The sequence below is a fragment of the Quercus lobata genome, chromosome 8, assembly GCF_001633185.2.
Source record: "Quercus lobata isolate SW786 chromosome 8, ValleyOak3.0 Primary Assembly, whole genome shotgun sequence".
In the NCBI taxonomy this organism is placed as follows: domain Eukaryota; kingdom Viridiplantae; phylum Streptophyta; class Magnoliopsida; order Fagales; family Fagaceae; genus Quercus; species Quercus lobata.
The window spans coordinates 53,303,652-53,325,401 of NC_044911.1; the positions used below are offsets into that span (position 1 = coordinate 53,303,652).

General features: G+C 34.2%; 2 protein-coding genes across 2 annotated transcripts; both read right to left on the reverse strand.

The window, feature by feature from the left end:
- Positions 1-847: 847 nt before the first annotated feature.
- LOC115957605 (extracellular ribonuclease LE-like) lies at positions 848-3,793 on the reverse strand. Its single transcript, XM_031075895.1, has 4 exons — positions 3,616-3,793; positions 3,330-3,485; positions 1,297-1,495; positions 848-1,168 (listed from the first exon to the last, which is right to left on the reverse strand). The coding sequence occupies exons 1-4, from the start codon at positions 3,721-3,723 to the stop codon at positions 945-947; spliced, it is 687 nt and encodes a 228-aa protein (XP_030931755.1). The 5' UTR covers positions 3,724-3,793; the 3' UTR covers positions 848-944.
- Positions 3,794-5,537: 1,744 nt separating this feature from the next.
- Positions 5,538-10,028, reverse strand: LOC115957604 (extracellular ribonuclease LE-like). Its single transcript, XM_031075894.1, has 4 exons — positions 9,701-10,028; positions 9,414-9,569; positions 6,013-6,211; positions 5,538-5,891 (listed from the first exon to the last, which is right to left on the reverse strand). Exons 1-4 carry the CDS (start codon positions 9,806-9,808, stop codon positions 5,668-5,670), a joined length of 687 nt encoding a protein of 228 aa, XP_030931754.1. The 5' UTR covers positions 9,809-10,028; the 3' UTR covers positions 5,538-5,667.
- Between the last annotated feature and the right edge of the window lie 11,722 nt (positions 10,029-21,750).

Consider the following 21,750-nt stretch of genomic DNA (forward strand, 5'->3'; position numbering starts at 1 on the left):
CCCCCCCCCTCTCACACTCCACAAACACTTATACTTGTGAAATGACTATTGTACCAAGGGTGTTGTCATTCATTCGCAATCATGGGATACGTTGTCAATCATTCCTACTTTCCTTATCTCTTTCCCCCTCTTTTAATGCAATTCCCAAGTTTTGAGCTCCAACATTAATTTTTAAAAGCTGGTAATTGGATTTAAGTTTTTCTTATTAATGTCAATCAATAAATTAGTAAAATAGCAACAACAAAAAATTGACAACTTTTAAAGGAAAGTTTGAATTATACAATAAGTAATTTTTCCCTATTAATAGCTCTTTAAAGTCCGGTAGTTTCAATGTTTCTATAAGACTTTTCATGGTTCACACGGTTTGAAAATTATATAATAAATAAAAAAAGAGGCCCGACCCGACCATACACCCGCATATTTTGGGTTGGGTCAGGTTTTTCCTTGTTGAACCCGATTACTATCAGATCGGGTTTCGGGTGGCAATGAAACCGACCCAAGCTCAGTCCTTATTCAAGTCATGCTCTTTGGTTTTGTTTGGCATTTTAAAGGCATATACTTTAGTCAACTTTTTGATCCACTCAAATAAGAAAATGAGGTATTTCCAAAAGCAACCAAGTAATACTTTATATTCACATTTCATATTTTGTTGTTGAGCCAAGAGCCTTGAACTTCCTGGTGTTTCCAAATAAGATATAGTGAGGGTCAAATCCTTCTCAATTATAGAGTTATAAAAAAAAAATAATAATAAAAATAAAATAAAATAAAATAAAATCTTGCAGTTGAAAATTTATGAAGAAACACCACCCCCTTTTGAATTAATTAACATTCTTATATTAGTTGAACGTACAGTATTGGTCATCAAAACAATGATGACTTTGAATTGATGATAAGAGGGTAGAAATGATATTAAAACATCATAAAATGGTTATCACCACCATTTTTTAAAAGGAAGGGAACTCAATCTCTGAACCACATTTTCCCTTAGGAAACACAGGGCATTCGATTAGGCTTGACCCAGAAGTATCCACGCAGAGGTAAATCTGGTAAAGCTGGCTATTTCCAGATGCATCCACATTGCACTCTATCCATGGAGTATATCCAATTGCACCTTTTATTGCATTTTTGATGTTCTGTAAGCTGTAAGAGCTCCCATCTGGATTTATTCCTGTATTTATTTTCACATAATGCATGAATTATTATATTGAGGACATTATAGGCAATCAAAACCTAAAATCCAGTAAACTAAGTGTTCCTTAGAAAACAAAACACTACAGTATTGAAAATTGAATTTACCTGCATTTTTAAGAGCTTTAAGGAGGTTTGTCTTCCCTTTCAAACTGAGAGCTGTATCAAAGTATCCATGTTGGTTAAGTACAGACTTTGAACATGTCCCATGTTTCTCCCACTCGTGTGTCCAAAATTGTATACTGTTGCTACTGGGGCAAGCTAGTGATGGCCAATTTTTTTGCATATTGCTTATGAGGTCTGATATCTATAGCCATGATAAACAGGTTGACTGAAAATCATAGTTCATTCTAGAAAAATGTAAATAAATGATAGCAGTATTAACTAATTTAATTGAAGCCATCCCATAAAATAATAATAATTGAAGCCAAAACTCCAAATGTTTTTAAGATGGGAAAGGTTTGGGTTCATTTTGTCCTTAGTACTGAACCTAATATGATATGGACAGATGAGTCGTGACATAAACTGGACTCGTGGCAGCAACATATCTGGTCCAGTGCAAAAAACGCTCGACTCTAGAGACGTCCTTTCAAGACACTACACTTAATTGTCATGATTGAAAACTATGCAGTTTCTACTTTTTTTTTTTTTTTTTTTTTTTTTTTAGCCCAATGCACTTTCTACTTAAAAGTGATATCTTTAGAAAATGTTTTACACTGCTGTGTTTGACAATATGTAAATTATTTTTCGAATGTAAAATATTTTCAAGTGAAAATATTTTTGATAAAAGAAAATATTTTCTAGTATTTGGTTACGTTTTGAAAATTGTACTAGAAAATATTTTCTGGTGTTTGGTAACTTTTTAAAAATGAAAATTTTCTACTAGTTTCTCACATTTTTTCAGTTTCCAAACAAATTTTATAATAGAAAATTTCAATATATAAACTTTTAAAGAAACAAAAATCAAAATAAAACCATTCATTAAACTCTCAAACTTGGCCAAACTGAGAGAGGGAGGAAGAAAGCGTGAGAGATTGACGGAAAGAGAGAGGTAGATCGAGAAAGAGATAGAGATCGGGTCAAGGAGGGTCGATCTAGAGGCAGTGATGACAATCTTCGGAGGTGACGACGAGATCGGTCATGGGTGGGTCAATTTAGAGGGCAGCGACGATGAGATCAAGAGAGGTGGAAAAGATGAGCTAAGGGTAGCGGTGACGAGAACGAGATGACAAGGCTCCAATCTAGATGGCGGTGACGACAAGTTTCAGATGGTGATTATAAGCCAGTGGCGACAATGAGATTGTCCCAGGTTCAAGCTCTCTCTCTCTCTCTCTCTCTGGGTGTGTGAGTTGGAAAATGATTTGAAAGTAAATGAGAAGCGTAAACCATTTTACGGGTCAAAGGGCTTATTTTATAGTCAAATTTTATTATTTTCAGTTTAACTTTAGTTTACATGTGCAACCAAACATATATCAGGGTGTAAAATATTTTTCTAATTAAATTTACACTTAAAACAAACATAGCCTTTGTGTAAAAATGATGTAAAATAATAAAGAAAAAGTTAACGGATACCAGTATTAGTCTAGAAAATATTTTTAGAAACTTTTAATAGGAAAAAAAAAAATTAATTTTTTAACTGCTTTTTATAGTTTTCATGAAAATAATATCAAAACTTCCATAAAATGGTTGGACATCCATTGACAGGACCCATAATAATAAGTACAGGATGCCATTTCTCTTGCCATGAATTAAGGAATTAAGGAAGGAGATAAGCAAAAATGTTTTAGATATGCATTCAACTAAAAAAAAAAAAAAAGAAGGAAAATAGGACATCTCTATAGTAATAGTATACAGCTAATGCCTAATAGTCTAGTCATTTCCAAAAAAAAGGTCCAATTAATAAAGTTGTTGTTAATTACGTGGCTAGACTCGTAGAAATTGATGGAATTTCATAGCTAAATCACAGTGTGTTATACTTGTGACTGGTCATCTCAGAACCTTGTTTCTTCTAATACAATAGAAATGATTCACAAAAACATTAAGAACAAAATTTGCTATGATTTTGATGCCAAAAGACAACGATAAATGAAAAAAAAAAAGAAAAAAAAGAAAAAAGAAAAAGAAAAGAGGATTTCAAGTACCTTAGCCTGATTAAAGGAATTGTTAGGATCACAATTTGAAGGGTAAGAACCATCCTTGTAATTAGGCCAAAGCCCATGAATGCCAAAATTTGCAGAAGGCTTCCCAGTGTTTGGGTAGCAACAACTTTGCTTTGTGTCACAGTATGATCCAGGCCACTATAGAAATAATTGAAGATTAAGAAATGAAAAAAAAAAAAAAAAAAGTTATACAAGATTAATTTAGGAAAAAACAATGGACAAAAGAATGATATGATAGAGGAAAAAAAAAAAAAAAAAACTGGCTCACCTGTTGGACAAAGTAGAAGAAATCGAAATCCTGTGATTGTGAAACACAAAGGAGTGAGAGACATTGTAGCATCAAAAGGCTTAGCAAGATTGAATTTTTGGACTCCATGTCTCTTTCTCTTCCTCGTCTCTGAGGGGTTTGGAATTGGTAATGATGATTAAAAAGAAAATGGAAAGGTTTTGGGTAGAGCTGTATTTATAGAGAAAATGGAAAGGTTTGGGTAGAGAATCAGGGTATAGTATATGCTTGGCTTTAGCAATCATATTCATTTATGCCATCATTCAGAGTTTATGTGTGTAACAGTCGATAGTAATGATTGGTATATGTCGGCTTAACCCTTATGCTTGTCATATTAAATTTTGGCTACTATTTCCTTATTTGCCTCCTTTCCCAAAAATTACAGTGCCAAAAGCCATTAAAGAGAATCATGTCAACTAAAATAAAGCAAAATTAACCAGTAAACTTGTTTTTGTTTTCCAAGTGGTATAAAATAAGTGGGTTTCAGTTAGTTTAATTAGTAAAATCTCTAATAGTTGTATAAGAAATCTAGGATTCAATCCCCGTTTACACTAAAAATTGACCAGTGTCTTCGTTTAATGACAAAAAGCTACTATTAGGAGTGGACGTCATAGATTGAAACTCTCTTTTAAAAAAATTTGGTATAAAATAAGTTATTGTTTAGAGCTAGTATTAAAATGACATTGATCACTAACCTTTATAATAAATAAATATGAATATTTCATTTTAAAAAAAACTAAAACAGTCGTTGTTTTTGACCATAGGATATAGAATATCCTAAATCCCTTCCATCTAGCTCATATCCTAGGATTTTATCTCAATGGTTAACTCTATAAACTAATGAGTTTGGGTCGTTGGCGTGGCCCAAAAGTACAGAAAAGAACAAGGAAAGGAGGAAAATAAAAAATTAGATCCACAAGGACCACAACATCATTGAAAGTTAGAAACTATAGGCTGTTTTTCTTTTTCTTTTGGATAAGTAATCCTTTAATAAACATTGATTTATTCAAAGAGTCACACATAAAATAACAAATTTCACAATGTTTTTGTTTTTGAATAAGTAATCCTTACATAAACATTGTTATTTATTTATTTATTCGTTGATAAGTAATCCTCCCATAAACATTGTTTTTAGTCAAAGAGTAATGCATAAACAGAAAAAATTTCACAAAATTTTTCACAATTTATTGAGATGAAAATTAAGTTATGAGAAATACGCATCATGGAGAGTTAAAGTTAATTATAATGCTTTTTGTTTTTCTTATTAATAGGTAGATAGCAAGGAATGAGGAAGGTAAGATTTGAACTACCGACACAAGACACCATAAAGGAGACCAATATTGTTGGACAATCACTTAAACCCCAAAGCTAATTATAATTTTAAAAATATGAATTCATGTAAGCCTAATTGTATTGTATTTTTTAATTTCTAGTTAATAATAAACGGTGCCTTGGTTGTTAGTAATCTCTTCCACCTTAAAACTGGTATCATGAGTTCAAATTAATTTTTTCAGTCCAGCTTAGGTCCAATGCATAGGGAGCACTGAACTTGTTAAAATGCTGACACATGTCAAATATTTGCCACTTGTCAAAATTTCACCTGGTCTAGTGCTCCTATGTATTGGACCCAATCCTTACCCATGAATCTCTATCTTACTATTCAAGTCACATTGTTTGGTTTTGTTGGAATTTTGAAAGCATATTTAGTCAACGTTTTGGTCCACTAATATAAGAAATTGCGGTATTTCCAAAAGCCAACCAAGTAAATAATCTTGTAGTTCAACTAGTTGAACTTCCTATTTTTTCCAAATAAGATATATGGAGAGTTCAAATCCCCTCAATTATAGAATTATAGAATATATATATATTTCTTTTGAAAATTTATGAATAAACACCATCCCCTTTTGAATTTAGTAACATTCTTATAGTACTTGAACGTACAATATTGGTCATCAAAACAATGATAACTTTGAATTGATAATAAGAGGGTAGAAATGAAAATTAAAGCATCATAATGGTTATCACTACCATTTTTTAAAAGGAAGGGAACTCAATCTCTGAACCACATTTTCCCTTGGGAAACACAGGACATTCGATTAGGTCTGACCCAGAATTATCCACACAGAGGTAGATCTGGTAAAGTTGGCTGTTTCCAGATTCATCCACATTACACTCTATCCATGGAGTATAGCCAATTGCACCTTTTATAGCATTTTTTATGTTTACTAAGCTGTAAGAGTTCCCATCTGGATTTATTCCTGTATATTTTCACATAAAGCATGAATTATTAAGGACATTATAGGCAATCAAAACCTAAAATCTTGTAAACTAAGTGTTACTTAAACAACAAAACACTAAAGTATTGAAAATTGAATTTACCTGCACTTGTAAGAGCTTTGAGGAGGTTTGTTTTCCCTTTCAAACTGAGAGCTGTATCAAAGTATCCATGTTGGCTAAGTACAGACTCTGAGCATGTCCCATGTTTCTCCCACTCATGTGTCCAAAATTGTATACTGTTGCTACTGGGGCAAGCTAGTGATGGCCAATTTTTTTGCATATTGCTTATGAGGTCTGATACCTGTAGCCATGATAAATAGGAAGATTGAGAATCATAGTTCAATCTAGAAAAAATTATAACAATATTTAACTAATTTAATTGAAGCCTTCTGTGGGTTCCAGTTAGTTTAACTGGTAAAGTCTATGATAGTTGTATAAGAGATCTAAGGTTCAATCCCCACCTACACCAAAAACTGATTGGTATCTTGGTCTAATGATAGGGAGCGAACGCTATAGGTTGAAACTTTCTCTCAAAAAAAAAAATTTGAAGTCTTCGCGTAAATAATAATAATAATAATTGAAGCCTAAAATTCAAATGTTTTTAAGATGGACAAGGTTTGGGTTTGGTGTATCCTCTGTGCTGGACTCGATATGATATAAACAAGTGAGTCATGACATGTAAGGATTCATGGCAGCAATTTATTAGGTCCAGTGCACAAAACACTCGACCCAAGAATTATCATTTTAAGGTACTATTAATTGTCATAATTAAAAAAATACTAAAAGAGTAATGCTACCATCACAAACTATTTTATAACATTTTTACAAACTGTTTTGTGAGCAACTTTTTATTAGTTTTCAATCAGGCCCACCACTAACAACAATTTTTTATTTACCAGTAATCACTTGCCACATCAATACTTTATAAAAATGTTGTAAAATAATTTGTGTTTCTAGCATTACTCATTAAAAAACTATACAGTTTCTACCCTTTTGTATTTTAGCCCAATGCAGTTTTTACACTTTAGCACGAAATGATGTGAAAGCTTTTATTTTGCGTTTTCAAACAAAAACACATGTTATGGTAACTCATTCAAGGCGTCACAATAAGCACACCCATCATTCAAGGAAATTATCCATATGGACTTTGGTTCAAGTAGCTGAGTAATACCACCGTGCACCCTTGGCACGATGGTCACTCCATAAGTATAAGTGCGTATGGGGTGTAGGAGGACAAGGGCTAGAGTTCAAGTCTCCAGGAAGAAGTTTCACATACATATACACTTAGATTAAGTTAGAGTAGAATTTCTATCTTGTATTAAAAAAAAAAAAAAAAAAAAAGTAGCTAAGTAATAAATATAGAATTTGAATAAGTTTTTTTTTTTTTTTTTTACCAAATAATACTCTATAATGATAATAGAGGGAAGTCAACGAATGTTGGCATTAGTTTAAAAAATATTTTTTAGAAATGGTATCAAAATATTTTTAGAAATGCTGACATTAGTTAAGAAAATATATTTAGAAATTGTATCAAAATATTTTTAGAAATGCTAGCACTAGTTTAACAGTTTTTTATAGTTCCATGAAAATGGTAGGAAAAAAAAATAAAAAATAAAAAAAAATATATATATATATATATTCACCTAAAAAAGGGAAAAAAAAATATAAAATGGGAAAATTTATAAAAAGTAAAGGGACAGTTTTCTCCTTGAGAGTTGGCATTATTTTAGTTGGTCTAGTAGTAGTATACAACTAATAGTTTAGTCATTTGGGTACGCTACCATGTAGAGTTCTTTTAATCTTAACCTTTCATTTATAATAAAAGATCTAGATTTTGCCATATTATTAATCCACTAACAAATCTACAAAAATAATGATTTTAAAAAATAACTACTCATAAATGATAGTTATTACCTTAAATGTGAATAGTGGCTATGACATTGCAGCATTAAATGCAAAAGAAATTTGCTTATTTAGAAAATTGATTATTATGCACATAGGCCAAGAAGTACATATATATATATATATATATATATATATGGGAAATGTTAACGAGTGCACTTAGGGCACTGGTTAATAATCCATATAAAGAAAATTTTTATGGGAAATGAAAAAAAAATAATCAATATTTTGACGGCTTTTTTCATTTCCTATAAAAGTGGTATAAAAAATTTCCTAAAGTAGATTATTAATGGGCACTCGTTAGAAAAACCCTATATATATATATATATATATATGGATAATTAATGCTGACTTTAAGGTAATAACTAATAATTAATGCTGCAAAAAAATTTCATAGCTGACTCTAAGATAATTAATGCAAAAGAAAATAACTACTCACATTTAATTATCTTAAAGTCAGCATATATATATGCAATGTGATATGAAATGTGATAGCCACTATTCAAAATGTCAGCTATGAAATGTGATACAAAATGTCAGCTATGAAATGTGATAGCCACTAAGCAAATTTCTTTTGCATTTAATGCTGCAATGTCATAGCCATTATTCACATTTAAGGTAATAACTATCATTTATGAGTAGTTATTTTTTAAAATCATTATTTTTGTAGATTTGTTAGTGAATTAATGATATGACAAAATCTAAACCTTTTATTATAAATGAAAGGTTAATATTAAAGAACTCTACATGGTAGAGTACCTTAGGAACTCTAGAGGATCACAATCCTAGTCATTTCCAAAAACCTGTCCAATTAATAAAGTTGCTATTAATCAGGTTCTTAATTGGTGCATGCTGTTCCTCCTTGGTTTTTTACTAAAAAAACCAATAGAACCAAAGCCAACTCATTCCAAATGTTTTTAGGTTTTTACTGCGGAGAGCCTGAGACTGCAGTCAATATTTTAAAACTCTGTTTGCTAATGAAAAGATAAAGGTATATAAAACAAGCAACTATTTTTTCACATGAAATCCTTGTTTGGCTTCTTTGTAATGGGTTTTCTTTTCTTTTCTTTCTTTTTTTTGGCAAAAAAAAACCATAAATTAATAACCTTTTTATTTTCTATTGCTAATTAAATTCATAAATAACCTATTATTACATTTACATTTTGGCCTACTGCCTATCAATTCCTCCACCTAAATACAACATTAGTGTAACTTTGGAAAATTTAAAAATCCCCCCCCCCCAAAAAAAAAAAAAAAAAAAAATTTCTTCTATGGACCTCTGAATCTTAAGTCTTAACTTAATTTTATTCTCAACTTTATTTTGGCCCCTCCAAGTTCTGATTCTGCCTCTGATAAAGAAAAAAATTATTATTTTGATCCTGTCATGCATGCTCCATACATAAAAATAAAAGTAGCTAGTCTTGTAGAAATTGATGGAATTTCATAGTTAAATTACACTGTGTTATACTTGTGACTGGTCATCTTAGAACCTTGTTTCTTCTAATCCAATAGAAACAATTCACAAAAACATTAAGAACAAAATTTGCTATGATTTTGATGCCAAAAGACTATGATATATGAGAAAATAAAAATTCAAGTACCTTAGCCTGATTGAAGGAATTGTTAGGATCACAATTTGAAGGGTAAGAACCATCCTCGTAATTAGGCCAAAGACCATGAATGCCAAAATCTGCAGTAGGCTTGCCAGTGTTTGGGTAGCAACAACTTTTCTTTGTGTCACAATATGATCCAGGCCACTATAAAAAAATAAAAAAAATAAAAAAAAAATTTTGAAAATTAAGAAATGAAAAATTTTAAGTTACCCAATATTAATTTAGTAAAGACAATGCATAAAAAGAATGATATGACAGAAAATAAAATGGCTCACCTGTTGGACAAAGTAGAAGAAATCGAAATCCTGTGACTGTGAAACACAAAGGAGTGAGAGACACTGTAGCATCAAAAGGCTTAGCAAGATTGAATATTTGGACTCCATGTCTCTTTCTCTTCCTCTTGTCTCTGTGGGGTTTGGAATTAGGAATGAAGTTTAAAGATGAGATGGTGTATATTGGTGCAAGGGATAGCTGTATTTATGGATAAAATGGAAAGGTTTTGGGAAGAGAATCAGGGTATAGGATATGCTTAGCAATCGTCTTCAGTGATGACATCGTTTAAGATTTTATGTGTGCATTGTTTGAGAGTAATGATTGCTTGTCATATCAAATTTTAGGTACTTTTCCTTATTTGCCTCCTTTACCTAAAATTACAATGCCAAAACCCAAAAGCGATTAAAGGGAATCATGTCAACCAAAATAAGGCAAAATTAACGGGTAAACTTGCTTTTGTTATAGGTGGGATGGAGAGATTTGAATCTCAAACTCTTGATTCTTTTTATTTTTTACGAAAAATAATATTTTCACAATATTATTACTACTCTTTCGTAATAAATTCTAAGTGACAGATTGTTATTAATCATTATTGATGGATAAAAAAATAATTTCAGTTATGAATTTAAGTTAAAACGTAAAATTTGTTGTGAAAATATTGTAAACACAACACCTCTTTCTATAGGACCATAGAGAAACACAAGACTTTTTGGCTTTTGCCTTTCTTTCCCCACAACCCCCCCCCCCCCTAACTTCTCTACTTTGATCTTGATTGTGAGATGTTCAAAGAAACTATAATTAAAGTATTTTGTAATTAACTGAATAGAGTCCAAAAAGGAATGGTGAGGGAGTCAAAGCTTTCAGACTTGTTTTGATAGGTTTAACATAAAAGCCTAATACAACAATTTATGCTTTCATATTTGGGACAACTAAGATTAGGATAACGTGTTATGATTGAACATGTTTATGGCACTTAGCTTGTCCAGGACACCTAATATACAATTGGTTGGATTTGGGTCGGTAGTCTTGTTTTGATAAATTTGAGAACCAATAACTTGTTATTATTTATGTTTTTGGGTTATAGAAAATTAGAAACACAATTTTCTTTTATCAATCACATCTCAAAATGCCTTCACTTTCAAAACATAGCCACACTGAGAAGTCCTACGTACACACCATGGATAGATAGCTCAATGCATTGGAATATATTTAGAGTGAAAGATATTATTCTTATTAAAAATGCCCTTGAAATCTGATAGCCCACAACCTAAAATTGTGTTCTTGCTCAGTCTAGTGTGTGAATGCCACAATGAGAGTCCAATTTATGGTACATCTCTTTGTGGATGGAGAAGAGAACTGAGTTTATGGGAAATGCAATGGGGTTTCAATGACTAATTATTAGGTTTTATTATATTGGAAGCTTTGGTAAAAGAAAAGTAAAGAAGTTAATAGTCTAACTCAATGACATTATTTGATTTTATAATTTGATTTTTTTTTTCAATGGGGAGAACTTAGATTTGAATCCCCCACCATACTTAGCAGAAAAATAATACTGTAATACACTAAGTTCATATGTCAATGTTTGTTAGAGGAATTTTATTTGGAGAGATTTTGTTGGATTAAATAAAGTGAATCAAATAGTAGAAGGTTCATGTTTCTTTTGAATCCTTTGTTGAGCCTTCCCACCTAGTTTCTATCTCTTTTGAATGAAACTGGTGTACCCTGTGAAGATAGATTGTTTGGAGTAAGCAAATTGAGTGTCTTTTTGTTAGAAGACCTCCCCCTAAAAAAAAAGACCAAATCAATACATTAATTTCAAGATAAAATTTATGGGATTAGTTATTCAAGAAATTTGTTGGATTGGGACAATCAATATGCAAATAAAATTCTATTTTTTTTTTTAAATTTTAATTTTTAGCTTTACTTTTGTTTTTTAGAAACAATTTTTTTTTTAGCTTTACTTAGCTGTTTTGTTTCACCTCCATCACCAGTTCATTGCAATAATATTAATGCACTTATTCTCTTTCTCAAGAACTTAATTTTAGCCTATCCAAAAACAAAACAAAACAAAACAAAAAAAAAAAAAAAAAAAAAAAAAAAAAAAAAAAAAAAACTTGATTTTAGACTCGTGTTGAACTCATACTAGGAGTGTAAATTGATTCTTTAACAAGCCCACGCCTAGCTATTACAAAGCCCAAAAGTACATGTAATACACACATGAACCTTTGAAACTCTATGTACTATGCAAAGAAAACACAATGGATTCTTTAGCAAGCCTATACCTAGCTATTATCATTCTAAAAGGAACCCAATTTAGATTGTTTGATCCCATTCTTCCACAAATGAAGACTCTCACATAAACTAAACCTTTCATAATTCTATCCAACGAGAGAAAAATTATTCAAACAGAGAGAAGCAAATAATGTAGATAGCTCTTCAAGTGGTGGTCTCAAAGTAGCGTCTTTGTCTTCTTTGAGTGGAGCGGTGGGTTAGTGAAGTTCCAAAAGAATGGCTTTTTAACTGAATTTTTTATTTTTATTAATTTTCATCAACAAAAAAACTGAATTATTTATTTATTTTATATATCTTTTAACTGATTTAACTGAAGATTAAAGTGAAGATATAGAATATAGACCATAGGTATCTTCAAATTTCAGGGAAAAAAAAAAACTTTATTTCCTAGGTAATAGAGTTCATAAGTGGATGAAAGATTTTCCTTGTTAAGAAAATGAATCATAATTTATTTTTTCTTTTGTTTATTGATCGTTGAAAGACTAGAGGAGCTATATTAAGTCCAAAGGGCATTACATTCATTTTTTTTTTTTTTTTGCTGAATAAGATATTGCATTAACAGAGAAAGGAAAGACACAAACAACACAAAACAAACAAAACCACAAAGAAAGGATGGGACTGAACCAACTCCTCCCTCTACAAACTCAGAAACTACAGAGAAGGGTGGAGTCCCAAACCTGCCCCAAAAATAAGCCCATCGGGCTAGGGGATGAGCTACAAAGTTTGTCTCTAAATATAAAACAAGCATTCCAGCATACAAAGGAATTTAAAATAACACAGTCTCTTCTAGAATAGCACCGATGGACCAATGCAGCGTTGCAGGTAGCTTGGGCATCTCCTTCTAACACAACTCTATCAAAACTTTCTCACCGAGCTAATCTGGCTACTAGTAGAGCAGCTTTTGATTCTGCCCAAATAGGCTCTCCTGGGCATTCTTCTTGAGTCTGAGCTGCTATTATAGAACCATTGCTATCTCTATAAACCACTGCTAACACCACTTTATCAGGCTTCACTGCTGAATCAAAGTTATACTTGATCCATCCTAGAGGAGGAGGAGGAGGAGGCTTCCATGAAGAAGAATTCTCTTTTTTCTCAAGGTTCAATTGCCAAGCTTGTTTGTGTTGTATAAACACCTTATTTACTTGGTTGAAGAGGTTGACTGAATCTACTGATTGGTTTCCCCAGTCCCCACACTGCTTTATTTCTATTCATCCATATTTGGTCACAAAGAACAGCTGCAAAAAGGCTAAACTGCATTGCTTCCCCACCTTGTATTCTCAAAATTTCACTAGGATCAATTATAACCTTTATCCACTGATCAATATTCATATCCTAAAAAGCTCTCATGTTTGTTTAGAGGCCAAGTTGAGTTTGCCCAAACCTGAACTGTGACGGGGCAGCGTATGAAGATGTGTTCAACGGTTTCTTCCTCTTTAATTGATAATGTCCTCTAGGAGTGAGTATAAATTCCTAGTTGGAATCCTCTGAATATGAAATACACCTTTGTTTAGGTGTTTGTTTGAAACTTTTGGAGCCTTTTTGGTTACCGTAACCCAATCATTTAATTTAGGATTCGTACACACGAATCCATATCCATAAGCCGCCAAGGGTGCACGGTAATGTTCGCGGGTGGAGTATTGCTATTGCTATTGCCATTGAACAATAATGCTCCCACAGAATTAAGAAAATTCAAAATTATTAGAGAGGAAAAAAAAAAAAGATTGAATAGGCAAGATAAATAGTGAAGGAGCTGATCGATATGTATTCTAAGAGAGATGCTACGTTTACAATATTTTTACAACAAATCATAAATGGTTAGTTGTTATTGGTTCAAATTTCAAACTAATACTAAAATTACTTTTTTGCCCCAACAATAACAACTAGTAACAACTTGCCACTTAGGATTTGTTGTAAAAATATTGTAGACATATCATTTCTCTTATTCTAATAGTTATATATACTAGTCTTTTATCCGTGTCATGATATTTTATTGCCTAATTAGAAATATAGTTTAGTGACTAATTTAGAAAAGAAAAAAAAATTTATAAACCAACTATACTCATCACAAGCACTTTACGCATACAATTAGGCTCAAGGTAAAACCTAGACCAATACAGAGAAAAGATGACTTATTGCTCAAATTAGAATTATGCACAAGCTTGCCATCAATTTATTATAACTTAGGAAACTAGTGACAAATTATAGTAACTAGTCATGGACCCTGCGCATTTCGCGCGATAATTTTTTTTAAGGCGGTCTCATTAAATTCTTTTTTTTTTTTTTTTTTTTGAGAGAGAGTTTCAACCTATAGCGTTCATTCCTGATGATAGCTCTTTATCATTAGACCAAGACACCAATCAGTTTTTGGTGTAGACAGGGATTGAACCCCAGATCTCTTATTCAACCATCAGAGATTTTATCAGCTGAGCTAGTTGGAACCCACCTCATTAAATTCATTTATTATTTCATTTTGGACTAATTTAATAAATAGTAATGTAATTTATAATCATATTTTAATTTATTATATAGACAATCACAAATGTAATATATATATATATATATATATATATATAAATTTTTGTTGTACCAAATCAAAACAATAGAATTTTTCTCAATACAGAGAAAATATGACTTATTGCTCAAATTAGAATTATGCACAAGCTTGCCATCAATTTATTACTTCCTCCATCCCACTTTGTTTGTCCTCTATTCTATTTCGAGATATCCCAAAATATTGTCATGTTTTTAAAAATAAAAGTCATTAATTTACTAATGTTCTTATTATACCCCTACTTTATTTTCAAAACTATTTGAAAAGAAAACTAACAAATATTTAAAAAATAATCTATTTGGGGCATCTTTTTAGTTGCCTTATTAAGAATAACTCTTTAAAAAAAAAAAAACTGATAAATTTATTTAAGAATAGTTTTGTAAACTTATACATTTTTATAAAGCAAACAAGACAATAAATGATATTCCCTTAAAAAGTTTTACTTTTCAAACAGAACAAACAAATTGGGACAGAGGGATTATAACTTAGGAAACTAGTGACAAATTATAGTAACTAGTTGTGGACCCTGCACGTTTCACGCGATAATTTTTTTTAAAGTGGTCTCATTAAATTCATTTATTATTTCATTTTAGATTTTTTTTTTTAAGGAAAATCATTTTTTTGGACTAATTTAATAAATAGTAATGTAATTTATAATCATATTTTAATTTATTATATGGACAATCACAAATGTAATATATATATAAATTTTTGTTGTACCAAATCAAAACTGTAGGGTCACGATTCGTGGCGGACCGTAACAGTGTCGGGTTCGCACATAAAACGGCCCTAACAATATCATTTGTAGAGCGTGGGTTTGAAAGGCTAGGCCTTGATCGATAGGCGATGGGTTTTTCATGGCGTTCATACAAGGTTAAACGATCGTCACCCCTAGAGTACTTCTCCTGGAGGTGGGCTGGGAGGCTCTCGTTTTTTGCCCTTTGTCCCAGCCCCCTCTTTTTTTGGTGCACCTTCCTTTTTATTATATAGTCCGGCCTGGTTGATCCTGACCCTCCACTTGTAGGTCAGGCGGGAGCTTATCTCTGTATCCGTCCCGTCAGCCGTCCCATCTAACTTTCTATTAGTTGCATGGATCAAGGTTCACACTGTCCAAACGTCTTTTCTTTTCAACCATCTCTGGGTATTGGCAGGTGCATTTACTGAAGAAAGGACGCGTTTTCTTTAGTCCAACTTTCACACCCTGCTTCCCTATGGGCCCCATTTCGTTCACATCCCCTGGAGGGGGGCTGTTTGGGGGTTGCCTACACCGCAGTGTGGGTCCTTCTATTACAGCTCCGGAATACCGAGGACAGGGTAAGTCCTCAGCCATTCCCTTCGCCACGTCGGCCATTGACCATTCGTCCTCGGCAGGATACCCCTTCGGCACGGGTTCTGGGCCCAGGTAGAGTTTGGGCTGGGTTGCAGACCTCTCGGGCCCACAATAGCCCCTCAAAATCCTGCTATCCGTTCCCTCGGACGGATAGGTGGGTTTTGATGACACCAGGGATCAGCTAATGCCTAACAATCCTCGTCATATATCGATTCCCGAGGTTTTTCACCTGCCCTAGGCACGTCCCCAGAGCCGTTCGGAAGGTGAAACGTGGCCTCATTAAATGCGGGCGGCTTGGTGCTTCCCACGTTCAACGGTGTGATGAAAATCGAACGGTGATGATTTCCTGGCCTCTTCAGGCGGGAAAATGGGCGTGCAGTTTACCCTAGAAAGTATAAAAGATATTCTGGAGATGGATTCGTCTCTCCAGTTATATACTTAAGAGCTTTAGCGCGTGTATCCAGGGTTCATCTGAACTTCCGCCTAATTTCAAGTTTATCTCAAGCACATATAGCCCATCCGAAGCGTAACTCTCCCCTTATGTAAGTTTCCTACCTTCATTAACTCGCATTTTTTCTTTGTCTGGGTTTATTTCTCTCTGGCTCCCTTTCTTTTCCGTCGCGGGTTAGGTTTGTGCTAGTAGATGACAAAGGCAACTAAATTGAGGTTGAGGAAGTTGGTCGACACTGATGAGGCGATGAATAAGTTCATCGTTGATTATAATATTCCCCCCAATGTAAGTCTAGAGCACTGTAAGATGGGGGAATGACACATTAAGAGGGGAACGGGCGCGGTTGTAATTCCCGTCCTTGCCTTTGTAGAGGGAGGTATGAGAATCCCTATGGGGCCAATGACAAGGGGTTACCTCAGGCATTTCTGTTTAGCCCCTACCCAGTGTGCCGGCAACGTTCTTAGGATTTTGGGTTGCGTGGACGCTTTAAATGAGAAGATGGGTTTAAGACTGACCCACCATGATGTAAATTGGTGCTATAACCTCCAGAAATTGAAAGGAAAAACCTATTACATGAGGTCAAGGGACGATAGGGTTCGGTTGATCCAGTGCCTTCCTGATTCCAACAAGGGACTGAACAAGGATTTCCTTATTGTCTCTGGGGAGTGGCATGATGGCGACCCATGCCCCGTAGTAGAAGGAGAACCAGGTGGGGTTTCAGGAATGGAAGAGGGATAACCCTTTAATCCATTCTAATCTAATGTCTTTCGATAACTAACCATACATATATGTTTGTTGTTTTTGTAGATGTACGTGCCTATACACGGCATTTTCATTTAGTCAATCGGGCGGATTTGGAGACCGTTTTACAATCGGCAGTTTTTGTGAATGATAGTGATGGCCAAGTCCGTGCAGCTCACAAAATACTAGGGTACCCTCCAGTTCAGAAGTCGTTTGGGGACGCAAAGCACGTGATCAGTGCCCGCCGTCCTTGGTTTTCCCATAGGCTTGAGTCCGAGGACTATGCAATGCCTTGGCTCTGTCCCTGGGCCCTTGTGCTGAATCGGGCCTGGGCTGCGAATTTATTGGGCCCAAAAACTAGAGGGTATTTCCGTAGTCTTAGGTCACGCGGTACTTTCTGGGCGTCCCAGTGTTCAAGGCGCGCCTTCTCGAGACTCCTTTGTCCTCAGAGTTGCAGACGACGTTGGAAATCGAGCCAGAGACATTTTGTCCATAGCGTTCCTTGGGACGCTGCGTGAATTAAATGCCACCACTTTATCTTTTAACATAAATAGGCGAGAAAGTTGCTCTATCCACACACAAATCCTTCAGTTTCCTCCCTTAGTACATCATGCTTGAGGCGGGGGTTGGGAAAAAAGAACTCTCTCCGCCACAGAGGCGCCGTGTCCCTCTGACACTCAGAGTAGTGAGGTACGGGCCAAGGAGGCGCAAATTCAAGGGAGCATTCCGTTTCGTCATAGGGGAGAGGATCTTTTTCCCTCTTTTAGTCAAAATCCGAAGCAGATTCTGGTCATGCCAGACTTTTGGTATGTCCGAAGAAGGAGTTTCCGCTATCAGCGCCGTCTGCCTTGTAGCAGACAAATTTTTGTGGGGGCTTCCCAACCTCAAGCTCCTAGCACCTTTTCTGTAGATGGTGTTAGCCTGAGGTCAGGTTCTTTGGCTGCCTGAGTTATGGGCATGCAGAAGTGTCGAGGAATAGTTTCCTTAGACAACAACTTGGCGCAGTAGCCAACCTCTCCTCTGAGCTGTCCCCACGGCCTTATCTCCACTCGCTTGTATTTTCCTTTACTTATGTAGTCAGCTTTAGTGTAAGCTTGTTTCAGCTTTTCATTGTACACTGTACTGTTCCTTTGTCTTAATAAAATATGTGTCTATTTCTCTATACATATCTTTCTTCTCTGTAACAACTACTTTATGCATGAATATTAAATGCAAGCTTGCCCTTAAGGATATTCCAGGCAGAAAAAATGCTTTAACACAGGTTCCTACTAATTTAAACTCACAAATATTATCAAGTATAACAATGGTAACTTTCAATAAATTAAATTCTTGGAACTAACCGGGATAAGCGCTGAGTACTACGCGATGCATGCTAGACCAATGTCCGAGAACGATAATCTCTAAATAATTCGTCTGAAAGGGTAGCTAAGTAGCGAGGGACTTTGATTGTGTTTTTGGGTAATGAATTGCGTCGTACCGAGGGCAGATTGTGGAATCTATGCATTCAAGGTATTAACACATTTGTGAACTAGGAGTCCTCCTCGGATGGATTTTGAGGTTTACGTGCCATAGTTGGTTCCACATCCAGGTAGTTGGTTTTCCCACAGGCTTGAGTCCGAGGACTATGCAATGCCTTGGTTCTGTCCAAAACCTAGTTTTCTCTTTGTATGGGGCCTTGGCTTGCCTTTAGCTCTAGGGGAGCTAGCTCTTCAGCCAAGCCCCTTGAATTTATCTATACGGTTAACGTTACCAAGCGCCTAGTTTGTTCTGTACGAGGAGCTTTAGCTTTTAGGGGAGTTAGCTCTTCAGCTAAGCCCCTCGTCAAGAAACGTAGCCCCTAGTGAGATTTTATACTTGAACTCTATAACCAACGGTTAGAAATAACAGAGGAAGTGTTTCAACCTACCACCTGCGCCAACACGCAAGCCTTCCCACAGACGGCGCCAATTGTAGGGTCACGATTCGTGGCGGACCGTAACAGTGTCGGGTTCGCACGTAAAACGGCCCTAACAATATCATTTGTAGAGCGTGGGTTTGAAAGGCTAGGCCTTGATCGATAGGCGATGGGTTTTTCATGGCGTTCATACAAGGTTAAACGATCGTCACCCCTAGAGTACTTCTCCTGGAGGTGGGCTGGGAGGCTCTCGTTTTTGGCCCTTTGTCCCAGCCCCCTCTTTTTTTGGTGCACCTTCCTTTTTATTATATAGTCCGGCCTGGTTGATCCTGACCCTCCACTTGTAGGTCAGGCGGGAGCTTATCTCTGTATCCGTCCCGTCAGTCGTCCCATCTAACTTTCTATTAGTTGCATGGATCAAGGTTCACACTGTCCAAACGTCTTTTCTTTTCAACCATCTCTGGGTATTGGCAGGTGCATTTACTGAAGAAAGGACGCGTTTTCTTTAGTCCAACTTTCACACCCTGCTTCCCTATGGGCCCCATTTCGTTCACATCCCCTGGAGGGGGCTGTTTGGGGATTGCCTACACCGCAGTGTGGGCCTTTCTATTACAGCTCCGGAATGCCGAGGACAGGGTAAGTCCTCAGCCGTTCCCTTCGCCACGTCGGCCACTGACCATTTGTCCTCGGCAAGATACCCCCTCGGCACGGGTTCTGGGCCCAGGTAGAGTTTGGGCTGGGTTGCAGACCTCTCGGGCCCACAAAAACAATACATTTTTTCTCAATAATTCAAAAAGTAAGTTAGCAAAAATATTAATTTTTTAATAAAATTTATTTATAATATTTTGTGTATCATTAAAAATTATATAAAATTTGAAAATTTTTCTTTTAATTTATAAAAAAATAAAAAATAAAAAAATAAAATAAAAAAACCCTTTCTCAAACCAGAAATTTTCTACCATAAAATCAAAAACACCAAGAAACTTATCTAAAAAATTAATAAAATTCAACAAAAATAAAATTTAAAATATATATATAAAATAAAAGATTGCAACTCTTTTTCCATAAAAAAAATAAAAACCAAGAGTACAATTCCAAAGGGGAAAAGTAGAGAAGTTTTTTGAAAAAAGAAATATTGTGTTAATGTTGTCATTATCTAATCTAACATCTAATCCAATATATGAAAAATGAGTAGATAAATAAATAATTTTAAACACAAAGTAGAATTTGTTTTCTTAAAAATCTCAACTAATACACTATTGAAATAAAGAAGATGAAAAACAATATAAAATATTCGTAAACACTTAAAACAATTACTTACGCATCTAAGAACATTATATAATAAAGATATAACAATTTGCCGCTAATATATTAAATATAATATTTACAAACAGTGAAAAGAAATTGCACAAAGACCATTATCTTCAACTACACTAACTGTTCTTCATTAGTTTGTCCAGATTATCCTGTTGTTTTTCAAATAAACTAAAATCTGACAACAACACAAAATATGACATATTATAATATGAATTTTCCCCAATTCAGATCAACATCAAATACCATTCATTAAAAGCATTTAGTGTTGCAAATTAAATGATAAAAGACAAATAGATTCCATTGCAATTTTTTTCCAACAAAATTCATGAGCTTTAATATACCATTGAGATTCAGGCACAAGTTGACATGTTAACCATCATATTTTAGCTGTTGTGCGATGTCGAGTCCCAAAGATGGGCTCTTACTAAAGCTAGAGCTGGACCAAATTTTTATGATGATAAAAAAAAAAAGTTTTAGGCTCATCGTTTTACCATAATCTCAATCCACCCATAAAAAAAAAACTCTCAAGCTATACTAAATAAAATACATCATATATTTATATATGGACCCGAAATAAAGTTATAAAATTTAATATCTCATAGTTATGTTTCATCATATTAATATTTATTTGTTATATTTATCTGTATAGATTCCATGATAGGAAATTCATAGTTTTTAGTAATCAACTTTATTCTTTTTTTTTTATGAGAAAAAAGATTTAATAGAGGTGAGTGTAAACCTTTTCCGTTGCAATTTTTTTTCCAACAAAATTCATGAGCTTTAATATACCATTGAGATTCAGGCACAAGTTGGCATGTTAACCCATCAGATTTTAGCTGTTGTGCGATGTTGAGTCCCAAAGATGGGCTCTTATTAAAGGTAGAGCTGGCCCAGATTTTTATGATGATAAAAAAAAAAAAAATTCTCAACCTATACTAAATAAAATACATCATATATTTATATATGGACACGAAACAAAGTTATAAAATTTAATATATCATAGTTATGTTTCATCATATTAATATTTATTTGTTAGACTTCATAATAGGAAATTCATAGTTTTTAGTGATCAGCTCTATTATTATTATTTTTTTTTTTGAGAAAAAACCATACTCATTGGAAGTGATCAACTCTATTAAATTTACCAAGCTAAAAAAAATCTATTGAATTCCCCTTTTTTTTTGTTGAGGGGGGGGGGGGGGTGTGGGCGCTGAATAACTCTATTGAATTGTCTATAAAAATAAATAAATAAAAACTCTATTAAATGGGCTTGCTTGGTGATAGATCCTTAAGAATAAGCCAATCACACCAACGGGCAACAACCAAGCCCACTGTTTGGGTTCTGAGACAGATTTGTCTCGTTGTTTCAGTTATTCAATCAAAAAAGCCCTCCGCTTGATAGTCACCATAGATATGAGGCCCAAACAACCCTCCAACCACTTTCAACTTCAGGCCCTTATACGAGCATCAAATGTG

What these genes read in the sequence shown, in the direction of transcription:
- LOC115957604 (XM_031075894.1), bottom strand. Translation starts at nt 9,808, where the DNA reads ATGGAGTCCAAATATTCAATCTTGCTAAGCCTTTTGATGCTACAGTGT. An exon ending in ATTCCTTCAATCAGGCTAAG is followed by an intron (nt 6,212 to 9,413) that starts GTACTTGAATTT and finishes TCATGGCTACAG; the next exon opens with GTATCAGACCTCATAAGCAA. An exon ending in CAAAGCTCTTACAAGTGCAG is followed by an intron (nt 5,892 to 6,012) that starts GTAAATTCAATT and finishes GAAAATATACAG; the next exon opens with GAATAAATCCAGATGGGAAC.
- LOC115957605 (XM_031075895.1), bottom strand. Translation starts at nt 3,723, where the DNA reads ATGGAGTCCAAAAATTCAATCTTGCTAAGCCTTTTGATGCTACAATGT. An exon ending in ATTCCTTTAATCAGGCTAAG is followed by an intron (nt 1,496 to 3,329) that starts GTACTTGAAATC and finishes TCATGGCTATAG; the next exon opens with ATATCAGACCTCATAAGCAA. An exon ending in TAAAGCTCTTAAAAATGCAG is followed by an intron (nt 1,169 to 1,296) that starts GTAAATTCAATT and finishes AAATAAATACAG; the next exon opens with GAATAAATCCAGATGGGAGC.